Source organism: Electrona antarctica (genome assembly GCF_951216825.1).
Source record: "Electrona antarctica genome assembly, chromosome: 8".
In the NCBI taxonomy this organism is placed as follows: domain Eukaryota; kingdom Metazoa; phylum Chordata; class Actinopteri; order Myctophiformes; family Myctophidae; genus Electrona; species Electrona antarctica.
The window spans coordinates 3,363,669-3,377,009 of NC_136789.1; the positions used below are offsets into that span (position 1 = coordinate 3,363,669).

General features: G+C 41.1%; 1 protein-coding gene across 1 annotated transcript; it reads left to right on the forward strand.

Moving 5' to 3' along the window:
* Positions 1–347: 347 nt before the first annotated feature.
* Positions 348–12,869, forward strand: ccdc169 (coiled-coil domain containing 169; the record flags this gene model as incomplete). The annotated part of the gene is made up of 8 exons (XM_079507994.1): positions 348–424; positions 618–700; positions 1,558–1,668; positions 3,396–3,436; positions 6,165–6,263; positions 10,472–10,525; positions 11,520–11,596; positions 12,695–12,869. The coding sequence occupies 8 exons, from the start codon at positions 348–350 to the stop codon at positions 12,867–12,869; spliced, it is 717 nt and encodes a 238-aa protein (XP_079364120.1).
* Between the last annotated feature and the right edge of the window lie 472 nt (positions 12,870–13,341).

The following is a 13,341-nucleotide window of genomic DNA, read 5'->3' on the forward strand; positions in this document are numbered from 1 at the left end:
TTGGTGGATGGGACCAATTTGTGTTCAGGCAGAGTGGAGGTGAAGTCTAATCAGTCGTGGGTCTCAGTTTGTGAAGGTGACTTTGACCAGCAGGATGCAGAGGTGATCTGTAGGCAGCTTGACTGTGGGGTTCCTTCAGTCCTCCAGGGGGCGCTCTATGGAGAAGCGAAGGCTCCAATGTTGACCAAATAGTTCCAGTGTGAAGGTAATGACTGACCTAACCAATCACAGCAGTGCAGCCGTCCTGTCCACTTCAAGCAATGGGATCAAGACTACTGGTCTACAGCTGTCTCCATGGAAACCCAGGGAAACAAACTTTCCTTCAGTTGACTAACATCATCAAGAACATGGTGGGGGATGCAGACTACAGTAAATATGACTTGACACGCCTGCAGGCAGAGCTGGAACAAGAAAGAGAAATGAAGTAAGTATGTATAGCCATATATATATATGTTGACATATAGGCAACATGCATAGCAACTTAATTATGGAACCCACTAAACTATTACACTAGAGTCTAGTACTGTGTGTGTGTGTGTGTGTGTGTGTGTGTGTGTGTGTGTGTGTGTGGTAGGTCTATTGTGAAATGCACATAATTATTGAATTGTTGATTGTAGGGAGATGCTTGAGGACTCCGTTACTGATTTGAGAAGCACGCTGTGTGAGCTACAAGAGAGACTGCACAGTGTGGATGGAGCAGGTGAGCCTTTTATCTGTTCTGCTTTGAATGTTAAAAAATCACACCCGTGTGAACTGAGTGGTGTAAGGTCTTATATAGCCTGTCTGACGTAATGAAATCATGTCTGACGTAATGAAATCACACCCGGGTGAACAGGGTGAACATAGCAACCATGCTCATTTTTTCTGCACAGACTAACAAAGCCAGTTGTAGGAGTGGTTTACACCACTCAATAATCATGTCTGACGTAATGAAATCACACCCGGGTGAACAGGGTGAACATAGCAACCATGCTCATTTCTTCTGCACAGACTAACAAAGCCAGTTGTAGGAGTGGTTTACACCACTCAAAAATAAAATATAAAAACATGCCCTTAACCCATTGAGACATGAGGTCAATTCTACATATGTCTTCTAAATACTAACAGTTTTGTGAAAGACCTATGTTGCTATGGTGCCCAAACGTATTAATGACCACCAAAATGATATGTAGCCTATTTGTTTGCGGACCCCCCATTAATGGGTTAAGTAAAAGTCATGTAAAGTATACAGGATTTGAACATGCCTCATTGTTAGACCTTCTTGTTTAAGCCCAGAATGATTGGATAATGTACAGGTTTTTATTGCCATTTGTAGTATTTGTAGAAATATTAGACCTTAATTGTGGAATGTGCACTAATGATGTTCTAATCAAATATACTTAAAGTAATGTTATTTTTTAATTAATTTTTTTAGACATTTTGGACAAAAGAAATACCGTAGCCAATTTTACATGGAGGTGCCCACTCACTTCCTGTTACCATTTGATGCACACGCATATGATGGTCGAATTCGCTGTACAATAACTGTTTTTATATGTCCTTCCTTATATCTTCCAGGCAACGAGTGGAAGACCAGGTATGAGACGCAGATAGAGCTAAATGGACAGCTGGAGAGACAGATAGCCATCGTTCACGAGAGACTAGAGGACCTGAGAGGAAACCCAATGGGTAGGCTATGCTTGAAACCCAATTTAAACCAAACAGTCATATATGCCTATTCACCATTAATCATTCACCCATTATTCACCATACTTTCAAAATATATTATCAATTTATTTTAAAAGCGAAGAGTTGCGTTACTTGCTTTGTTATAAAATATTTGATGTCATGTCAGAGAACAAGGTGTCTGCCTATCACCATCCATTCCATTAACCATGTTTTCAAATAACCATACAGTATACAGTACTTGAAGCCTACATTGCTTAAGGTTGTCCATCGTGTCTGATGATGACAATCCATCTCTATTACTTGTGAGTCCACCTCATGTGGCTGTGTAGTCCAATCCGTGATCCACAAACAGAACCGGTAAAGGCACTGACTGGGGGTGTGGTACTGGCTTCATGTCTCCTTTGACGTTTCCTGGTAAGGTGAACACCTCGGTTCACCTCAAGCTTGTGCACTCCTTGGATGGGGTGTGGAGCTGCAGTGTCCTCAGGGTCGGATTCAGGCCGCCTTTCCTCATGGCAGTCTTTTAGCTGGTCTTCATAGCGCTTTTGCGGGCCTACTGCCAAGCGACGTCCAAGATTAAGCTGGCCATAGAGCACTTTACGTGCTAAGCGTTCTTCTGGCATCCTAATGACGTGGCCTAGCCAGTGAAGTTGGTGCCGGGTGAATAACATGTTCCTTCCTTCCACGACTACTCATGCATAGAAGGAAGCATGAGGTCAGTCCGCTGACCCCCTAGGTTGGCAGAGGAAGTGTAGCGCCCAGGATTACATTAGATAATTGACACTGGGTGAGCAGACTCTCTGCTGCCCCATCTGGCGGAGTCAGGTTACTAGGGTAGGTCCTACCCTCACAAAACACCATGCCGTAATCCTGGTCTCTAAACTACCTCCCCCTGGCCAGCCGGGGTGCCTGATGGAGGGGAAACGAACTGGACGGAATAACATGTTCCTTCCTTCCACGACTACTCATGCATAGAAGGGAGCATGAGGTCAGTCCGCTGACCCCCTAGGTTGGCAGAGGAAGTGTAGCGCCCAGGATTACATTAGATAATTGACACTGGGTGAAAAAATGGGTTGCAAAATTGTGGGGGGGGGGGGAAACTAAGCAGAAATAAAGTACCTATAAAGGCCACTAGGGGGACACCTCACACCTCTAAATGCTAGGAAAATGTGATGAAAAAAATACAGCATATTCAATGTTTTTATTGCAAAATGTCATAACAAAACTCACATGTACTCACATGTGCTGTCTTTATAGGCAAAATAATATATTTTTTGTATACCTGCATGCATTTACTGTACAAAAACATATATCCTCTCATCTTTCAGCAAGAGTATTTGCTCCTGTGTTGTTTCACACCTTGATCGGTCGGTTAAAAACCTCATATATCCAAAACTGTTATTTTTTAGGATTCAAACTCAAAAGTAGCAGATCTACAAGCTCAAAACGGGTTGTTTCACGCCGCGTTTCCGGATATGCTACTTTGATACTTCTGTGTGACGCTGCAGTGTGATCAAGTAGGGCATTCATTTACGGAAAAAAACACAAAAAGCAGCAATATCACACATATCTAATTATGTCCCAAAGTAAATGCTGAAAAAGAGCATTAAATGTGTTTAATTTAATCTTGACCAAAAGCAGTATCAAATGGCTTTAGGCTACTCTAGGAGGTAAACAAAGTTCTTATCAGAGCCAGCTGATGACATTATTATACTATTTCTCTGCAGATCGATTGGCCTCTATTCGGTCCTACGATGAAATGCCAGTGGTGAGTAGTGCATGACATCTACATTTGTATTTGTGACAGGCTCAATGGTAGGACAGATGTATTTGTGACAGGCTCAATGGTAGGACTTAAGGTTCTTAAGCTCCAGTTTTAGGTGATTTATAAGGTGACCACTGCGGTGGTTTGGAAAACTACAACATGATCGACATCATGCCACGGTGATAAGCGACTAACCACTCACCCCAACACATTTCTCTGTTTTTACTAACAACAGTTTCGGTGGTCACCTTATCACCTAAAACTGGAGTAAAGTGGAGTATGAATAGGCCTTTAGATCAAAGTTATGAATTTCCAAGTAATTACCACATTGCCTGCCATGCTTTAGTTGTGTATTAAGTAACAACACATTGCCTGCCATGCTTTAGTTCAGGTACAATGTCTGCCTCTCTCTGAAGGTGCTTGTGGGGATATGTTGACTATATTCAAAAATAGCATATCTACAAGCTCATATCGCGTCACTGTGCTGCGAGCTTGTACGTGGGTGGGTGACGTGACATGCTGTCCTTTGCTGTCCTCAGTGTCAAACGCGTATAAATAAAAGATATATTTGTCAAAAACCTTCTGAATATTGTGCAGGACATTATGCTTCATGTGAACATACTCAAGATTAAAACATTTCATTCCTCATTTCTTCAGAATTTTCAACCAAACATAGCAAAACTCATATGGTGCGACTGTCCTGGCCCTGTTTCTCAAAGTAGGAACTTGAATAAAACTAAGGGGAAAAAATGCTAAAATTCTTTTAAAAATTCCATAAATATAATATAGATGTTTATTTGTGAGCCTAATCTTTTCAAAGTCCAAGCATAATGTTTTCAGTAATTTCTGATCAAAAAGATTTTGTCCCCCAAACCAAAATCATATTGTGTGACACCATTTTGGGAAGTTTCAACAGGCAATTGTTTGGACACCCATTGGGATAGAGAGGTCCTTCTTCAGTAAGGCTGCTCAGCACTTGCATTACAATAGCATGACAGGTGTCTGTGGTGAATTATCATTTTAACATTTCCATGAAATACGATCTTGTTGGAACGCTGACCAATGCGACTCATCCGAGTGTCTGTGGGTGTGACACCTTTTTCATTAAAAAAGCTAAAGTTATTAGATTTTTTGGTCATAATTACATGTAAATCTATGTTGCTTTGTTATAGCTAGCATGTTGTTAGCATGCTAATGTGTAGCTAGTAGCCTCAAGGTTATGTTAAGTGCAGAAAACATAATATGGTGTGACACTATATCATAATGGTGTGACTGTCTGCCTGTCACGCCATATGACTTTTTTGTCACACCATATGATGCAAACTGTATTTTCCTACAGATATAACAATAAATAACAAAGACCCATGTTTCTTTTGTCCATTTAAACATTTGTTTTAAACAGCTTCACCTAAAATCTGCAACTATCCACAATAAAATGTGTTTAATTTTGTTTTATTAAGTCATTTGCATGTTATTCAATGTTAAAGCAATTTTCCTGTTGCTGTTTTTCCTGAGTAATTGTTTAATCAATCTGTAAAGTTCAGTACTCACTAATAGGTAGGTTAAAACACAGTTTGCTTTGAGAAATGAAGATATGATCATACGGTGTGACACTAAATCATTTGGTGTGACGTTCCAAATAGTGAAAAAATCATACCTTTATTAATGATGAAACCATTAATATTCATGGATTACATAGCAAATAGTATCAGGAAGAGTCACAAATATTTGTGTAATTTTAGAGAAAGTTGTGTCACAATAAATACAAAATATGTTGAAAGACCGACAACATAGGCCTCACATTGAGTGTTGATTACGAAAATAATATACAGATTTAAGAAATTTTCACAAAACTATAGTGGATTACAGGTTAGTTATGATAAAGGACTTTGATAAAGTGAGTAACTTAAGAAAGGTGTACTCCATTTTCATTTTATAAACAATTATTGTCATGTCACACCATATGATGATTTTAGGCACAAGTACAACAAAATGCTGAATAAATTCTGATTCCAATAAAATATCTAAAAACAAAATATGTTTCCATAAAGATGAGAGTGAGTAGAACAAAAGTAAATGATTTTTATTCCTGTTATTTAAAGGTTTTTAAAAAACACTTTTTTAGGGGTGTCACGTCACTGACCCACATCAGCTGTTTTAGAATTGTTTTTGGAAAAATATCGAAAATGTTTGGAACATTGGAACTCCAGCACAAAACTTTTTCAGATGGGGGGGGGGGGGTCTTTCTGTTGATGCAGAGTAGACGTTAATCACAGCACAGTAATCACTGGATTATACAAACAACACACTAATTACATCAACACTAATTACATCACTTTATCACTCCACACCCAGCAGGTGTGTGTGTGTGTGTGTGTGTGTGTGTGTGTGTGTGTGTGTGTGTGTGTGTGTGTGTGTGTGTGTGTGTGTGTGTGTGTGTGTGTGTGTGTGTGTGTGTGTGTGTGTGTGTGTGTGTGTGTGTGTGTGTGTGTGTGTGTGTGTGTGTGCGTAAGCCCTCCTACACGTGAGTGTGCGTGTCTGCAAATCTGAACCACAGATGCTCTGTCCAAGTAACAATATTGTTAATATTGATGCGTATCTACAAGCTTGTAGATATGCTATTTTTGGTGCGCAACCCCTGCACACTTTCATGCAAAATGTTGCGTTCAAGTTCAGGTGATTTCGGAAAAAGCAATTTGTGCTAAGTAGCTACTCACGTTGTCTTCTGCAGGACACACTGAGGCAGCGACTGAAGCTCCTGACCAACGAAAGGTCTGATCTACAGACTCAACTGATGGACGCTCGTCTCCGAATCGACCAGGAAGGAAAGGTCTGTCGTTCTCTTCACTGACAAACGAGGCTGTTTGTCAACTTTACAGTTAACTAACTCAGAGAGTGTATCAATGTACATTTGGTTAACGTTTGTGCCACATGAGCCTATATAAGTGTAGTATAACAAATACAAATAGTATGAGATTTGGGGGGGTGAGAGAGAAAGGGGAGAGAGAGAAGGGGAGGGAGAGGTAGAGGGGGGGAGAAGAGAGGGCAGGAGGGACAGAGAAAGAAGGGGGAGAGAAAGGGGGGACCAGATGTGAGGGCCGCACAGCGGCCTGAACCTCTAGTTTTGTACATTCTCTGAGTTACAAATGGATGAATGCACACTGAGGATTTTTAAATCAAATCAAGTTTATTTAGAGTGAACTCTCTGTTGTAATCTCTCAAGAACTGATTCTGAGCAGTGCTACTGAATCTGTCAGCAGGGGCACTCAGAACGTGTGTACATTGTGGATTAGTGGAATGAACATGAGCGCCCCACCGGAAGAGGAGGGCTGAGGGCAGACCAAACGGGTCAACATCCTGTTATCCACATTCTATTGGGTGGCGGCGCCCCCAGAGGCAAATTCAAGGAAACATCTGTTTTTTCCTTTTTTTTGCCAATGGGTTCCCACTTCCCAGATTGCTGTACAGACCATTTGACAGCACTACAGAACAGTCAAGTATTAAACTAGATATATATAGTCGGTAATAGAACAGAAGCAGCATCAGACACAGACAGACATATCAAACGGAAACCTTACAAGCAAAAACAGAAAGATAGATCCATGCAACAACCATGGGGATTCAAATGCTTGGGAATAGAGAGTATGCGCATGCTTAAAGTGAATGGCACATCGAGTGGCAAAGCAACAGGCAAAGTGAGTTTAACATTGTTTAATGTTGTTTAATGCAATCAGATAAGACTTTTCTGTGTGGATGTATGGGCTGTCAAGGCCAGAAAGTAGTTTTTTGCCACTCAGTAGGCGTTCCTGCATAACTTCCTGGTTTGATGATGATGTCACACGCATACCCTCTATAGAATAGAAGAAGTCTTGAGCCTGGATTTAAAAGATTCAATGGAGGGGTGATCTGAACATAAATCTTATTGTTTTTGCTTAATGTCGTTTGAGCATAAATCTTATTGTTTTAGCTTAATGTCGTCCATGACATGAGTGCAAGATTAGAGTTAGAGACAGGAATTGTAGTTGATTCATGCCGAGGAAGACCATTGGCTGAAATGCCCATGAGCGATCTGCTGCTGGGGCTACAACATAAATAAGAGATTCTAAAAGGACCTAGTGAGTATTGGTGATCTTTTCAAAGATACTGTTTCTGCCAGAACCGTGCACCCGGTACACGTGAACTGTGAACTATTCAACTGACTTTCTCTTTTTCAAGGAATTCTAGTCGACTAACAACAGGGAAAAGATTACAGTGAAGTAAAGAGAGTTTACGGACAATGAAAGTGCTCCAAAGTAACTAGGACAGCCGGGTAATGTTCTGCTAGTGATAATGTTATAGCTGATAATGTTCTGCTAGTGATGATGTTATAGCTGATAATGTTCTGCTAGTGATGATGTTATAGCTGAAACAAGGTTTATCACAGCATTATATTAGCAGTCGGTAATCCTTTGATAATCCCTCGTTCATTAAAGCAAACCTCATCACAAACGCACGGCTCAGACGGAAAACACACGGCTAATGCTGAGTGTAGGCTATAAGCAGCATCACAGGTTTAAGGATGTCAAACGGTGCGTTAGTGCTACACGATTCTTGCACAAATGTGAATCTCGGTTTTCTTCCACAAGAATTGAGATCACGATTCTCACACGATTCTTATTTTTTCCATCAAAATATTGATTGTGCTGAACATTACTATAGTACAAAACAGACAACATCAGAGTCTCTCTAGGTCGTCTTCAGACGAGCCCTCCATCGCCTCTTCCAGTCATCCCGGTTCTCCATACATCTGGCCAGTTCGTTGGTACTTTGCGCTCCTGCATCGATCTTGAGTACATCCACGTATGTTAGTGTGGGACGTCCTCGTGATCGATGCCTGTGTGTTGGTTCCCAGAGCACCAGTTTGTTGGCTGGCAGTTCTTGATGTCTTTGGCAGTGTCCTGCTAGTCTCATTCTCCTGGCTGCTATTTTCTGGCTCACCCTTGGTCTCCCCTCATACTTGTTAGTAACATGTACACTCTTGCTGATGTACTGCACGCAGCATTCTGGTGTAGCACCCATCAAGAGACTTCTGCAGGGTTGGCTTCAGGCCCTTCAGGGTCCAGCATTCACTGCCGTATAGGAGGACAGACTCCACCGTTGCGTAGAAGAAGCTGAGTTTGATTTGACGGGGGAGATTGGAGTTCCATACACTGGTCATGCCATTCAGGGCCCTCCATGCAAGTGCCTTCCTCACTTTCAGGTCTTGCTCGGTTTAGTTGACCCATGGTCAACTAAACCGGTGAGCCCGGGTACTTGAAATCCACTTCCTACAGCACATCAAAGTGCTTGACTTAAACCTCTCTTAAAGTCTCTATTGTAGCAAAAACATAAGAGTAACTCAAATTAATTGGACAGCCAACTAGTGCTGCATGATTCTAGCTCAAATTCAGAAATGAGGCACCCACTGGCCAAGTGGTCCAGGCACATGGCACATGCACAACAGCATGTTGCGTGTTTGGCAGAAAAGCCAAAAAACTCATCTTTAAAAATAATACAAAATAAATGAAGATTGCATAGGTAGGGGGTCGGGAAGGGGATAAAAAAAGGGGATAAATAAATAATTACAAAATAGTATCTACTGTACATATTTATACCTAGCATATCCACCCGTATAGTATGAGGTTTAGACATACGGTGCATGAGCAGCATAGCAGCTGATATACTGTATACTGTTTATTAATGGTAAATGGTGCATTTATAGCGTGTCACACTGCGATGCGTTGAGAGCTTGTAGATCTGCTACCAGAATGCCACCAGCATGGTTCAAGTGATTAATTGCAAGTGATTAAAGAAAGAAAGAAAATAAGGAAAAAAGCTCCTGTCTCACAAATATTTTGGCGGCACCCCTGTAGTAACTCTGAGGACCCCCTAGGGGTTCCGGACCCCTGTTGACCCCTGATTTAGATAGACAGACAGATAGCAGACAGATCTGTAGGTAGATATGTATGGTCGAATCATTCATTCATTCATTGAACTGCTAAGTACTGTTGGCCTATAGCATACAGTAGGACACTGATAGCAAGAAGTTAACCTATTTCTTGCTTACTTATGCAACATCATTGTGGCTCGGCCATCTGGAATGGTGATAATCTGTCCAACAACCCCACATTGGTCTATGAGCAGGGTGTGGCAGGGTGTGGCTGTAAACAAGCATCTCGAGCTTAGTCCACTTCCCTGGGTAAACAAAGAACTTTGCTTTGCTTTGCTTTGGTTGCTGCAGTTATTTCACCTTCAGCTCATCTCCAAGTTCATTGTCACATCACAGGTTTACACTACAGGTGTAAAGGAGTGGGCATAAGCTCCCAACATTTTGCGGTTTCAAAATAATATAGTCATAGAATAGAGACAGAAACAAAGGAGAAGGGTTAGATAATAGGATATCAAATAGGATAGGAGGTGTCAAAAAAATCTAAGCAATATATCACAGTTTCTTGTGCAGCGGCATCACTTAGCAGCAGATATATCATATACGTACGATAGAATACTATGGAAAGACGGTTTAACATTAGCTTTTTTGATGATTTTGGACATATCTAAAACATTTATTACAGAAACGACGGTGGTTGTATTAAATGTTAAAATGGCTTGCCATACAGTAAGTACTGCAAGTGCATGGATGTAAGTGCTAGTGCAACAACAATGGAGTGTATTCATGTGAAAACATTGCCCAAAACTTTTCATTGGTTAAATATTACCCACAGAAAGTCTTAAACCTCTTTTAAAAAATTGCAAAGATAGCCGATCTGCAAGCTCATGACGCGTCACATCGCAACGGTTTGTGAGCTTGTACATTTGTTATTTCTGCTACTTTTGCCTAACATTGTTGTTTGACAAAGTAGGGCATTCATTTATGAAAGATAGAAAATAACCAAATGATGGACTATGGAGATACAACATTTCTGCCTGGCAGCAACGATATACATACATAATGTGATAATGCCTTATTTGCTTTAATTTAAAAAATAACCAATGAAATGGTACTTTTTCTTTTAATATCAGGCGTTCCACAAAACAAACGATGAAAGGCGAGCATATCTCTCGGAAATCGCCAAGGTAAGGATTTTACCTTGTTCTGTAAAGTGTGACTTTGTTTGGAAATAGCTCTACAAATACATATATTATCATTATCAGTGTTGTTGTCATTGGGATTTGCCAAGTACATTTGCATGTGTTGATTTGCTGCATTTAATCTCTTATTAAATCAAGAGAATTATCTTGTAATGAAATGCTTCTACAATCAGGAGCCATATCATCATTTGTTTTGGGGGCGGCGGTGGCTCAGGGGTAGAGTGGCTGGATGGTAACCGTAAGGTTGCCAGTTCGAACCCGGGCTCCCCCAGAGCTAGTGTCGAAGTGTCCTTGAGCAAGACACTGAACTCCTAATTTCTCCCGATGTGCTAGTTGGTGCCTTGCATGGTTTCCGCTGCCATCGGTGTATGAATGTGTGTGTGAAGGTAACAGGTCAGCTCGCCCCTTTTCCATCTCGCCCCACTACTCTACCTAGCTGTAAATAACAAACATAATTCATGTTTGTGATTATTTAAAAGGTATTATCATATTAATTTATCATTGTTAAGTTCACTCTGTATATCCACGGGCATAATAGCATGATGATGCCATTACAAAACATGGGCATGTGATTAATAAAACGAAATGAACTGCTAGAAGGTCATAAATTAACTGAATTAAGCAGTCACCGTCTCTGTGACATGTTGTTCTTTCTAAATTTTACAGAGTATAGAGATCGACTACTATGCAATCAAATAAATCTGTATACAAGATAATTTCAGATTTCAGAGAGGGAGGGAAATACTAAATTAACTGTTAACTACATTTAAAAAAATCGCGGGGGCGAGTTGGTAAAGGGGCGAGCAGTCTCGTATTCTGTGTGAATGGGTGAATGTAATGCACAATCTCTGTAAAGCGCCTTGGATAAAGGCGCTATATAAATGCACCATTTACCATTTACCATTTTTTGGCTCTGACTGATTATGCATTTGCAGTGTCTTGAACTGTCCCTGACCAGAGTGCTTCCTTTTTTTTTTAGCTGTCTTCAACCATTGAAGTCAACAGGAGACAGTACTCCACCAACCAACGAGAGGCACCAAAAAGCCACCCAGCAAGGTCAGTAACCATAATAAATTTAATCAGATTACTGCCAAAAATTGGGGAATATCCGGATTACTAAAGTAGCATGTCAATTGACACTGTCAGTAGGATCACATCGTTCCAGCAGTGGAAAAGTGTGACAACAAGCAAGCATTTAAAGCATTTAAAGAAATCTAATTTCTCTACACTTAACCTTAAAGGGGAATTTCTCCCTAAACCTTTTTTTACAAAAGTAATAATTATGTATATTGACCAAAAAAAATATTAAAAAAAAATAAAGATATAGGGGAGCTGGGGCTGCAGCTGGAGATGAAGCTGCGGCTGGAGGGGTCTAACGCTAGAACTCCTATTCAATCGCGCAATTGTTTTTTGTTTTTTGTTTACATCTGTTCTAGATGATGTGACAGCAACACTCCATGCATTGTTGACACTGCACTCTTCCTGGTCTACGTGAGCTGACGTTAGACCCCCCCAGCTCCAGCCCCAGCTCCCCTATATCTTTAATTATTATTTTTTGGTCAATATACACAATTATCAACTTACTTTTGTAAAAAAAAGGTTTAGGGAGAAATTCCCCTTAAACAACCGTACAAACCGAATGTTTGAAATTATATGCTGCATATGTATGAATAACACACACACACACACACGCACACACGCACACGCACACACACACCCCACATGGTCATGGGTTCAATCTCCCCGTATATGAGTAGCACAGCTTGGGTGGGGCACGTTATGCAGTATACTGGGAGTACTGATGTTAGGTGTTGCGTGTTGCGCTCCGAGCCTCCACATCAGAAATCCATCTACCATGCAGGGGTCTAGCCAGCGCATTGAAGCAGGGATAGAATCCTGCGTTCTCAGCTGATAGTGACAATAAGCCTCTCCGACCCTATACTTACTTACTTGCAGAGCCACCTCCCCTACGATATCGCAGAGACAGTTTGTTCAATGCTTAAATTAGACCATTTTAAGATGACCCAATGCTTTTCTCCATAAACACAAACTTCCGTGACCCAGGGGATGAACGGGTGACTGGACTTCGGTAGACTATAACACGTGCTGTTTGCATTTCTGACTAATAGAGCATTCAATCAATAAATTAAACAGAGAGAAGCAGACCGCCAGGACGTCAGAGACTCGTTCCAATAAGAGAGAGGAACAGAAGCGAGAGGGCGGAGCCGCACGCGTGGGAGGAGGAGGAGGAAGAGGAGGAGCTATGAGGAAGGCTGCGGCAGGAAGCAGGCTACCCGCGGAGAAGCATTCCCTGAAACCCGGTACCTAACGACATAAAGGCCTGCTGTTTCACACCAGGTGGTGAGTTGATCATGATGCTCGCGACACCAGTGTTGACTTTCGTCAAATAAAACTGACGAAAACTTTTGTCGACTACCTTTATTCACTGACGAAAACTAAATTAAAACAAAACAAAAACTAAGCGATATGACTAAAACTATGAATAAATATATTGACAATTTTGTCAACAAATGAAAACTAGACTAAAATGTTAGGGAGGGACTAGTGGAGAAGACATCCATAGAACTATAAAAGACAAGTAATTTTATGTTTGGTTTTCGGTGGCGTGGTCGGTAACGCTGTAGCCTCACAGCTAGAAGATCCTGGGTTTGATTCCCGCTGGGGACGCTGTGGGCGCTGTGAGCGTGCTCTAAATGGTAAATGGTGCATGTATATACTGTAGCGCCTTTATCCAAGGTGCTTTACATAGATTGTGCATTACATTCACCCATTCACTTCAC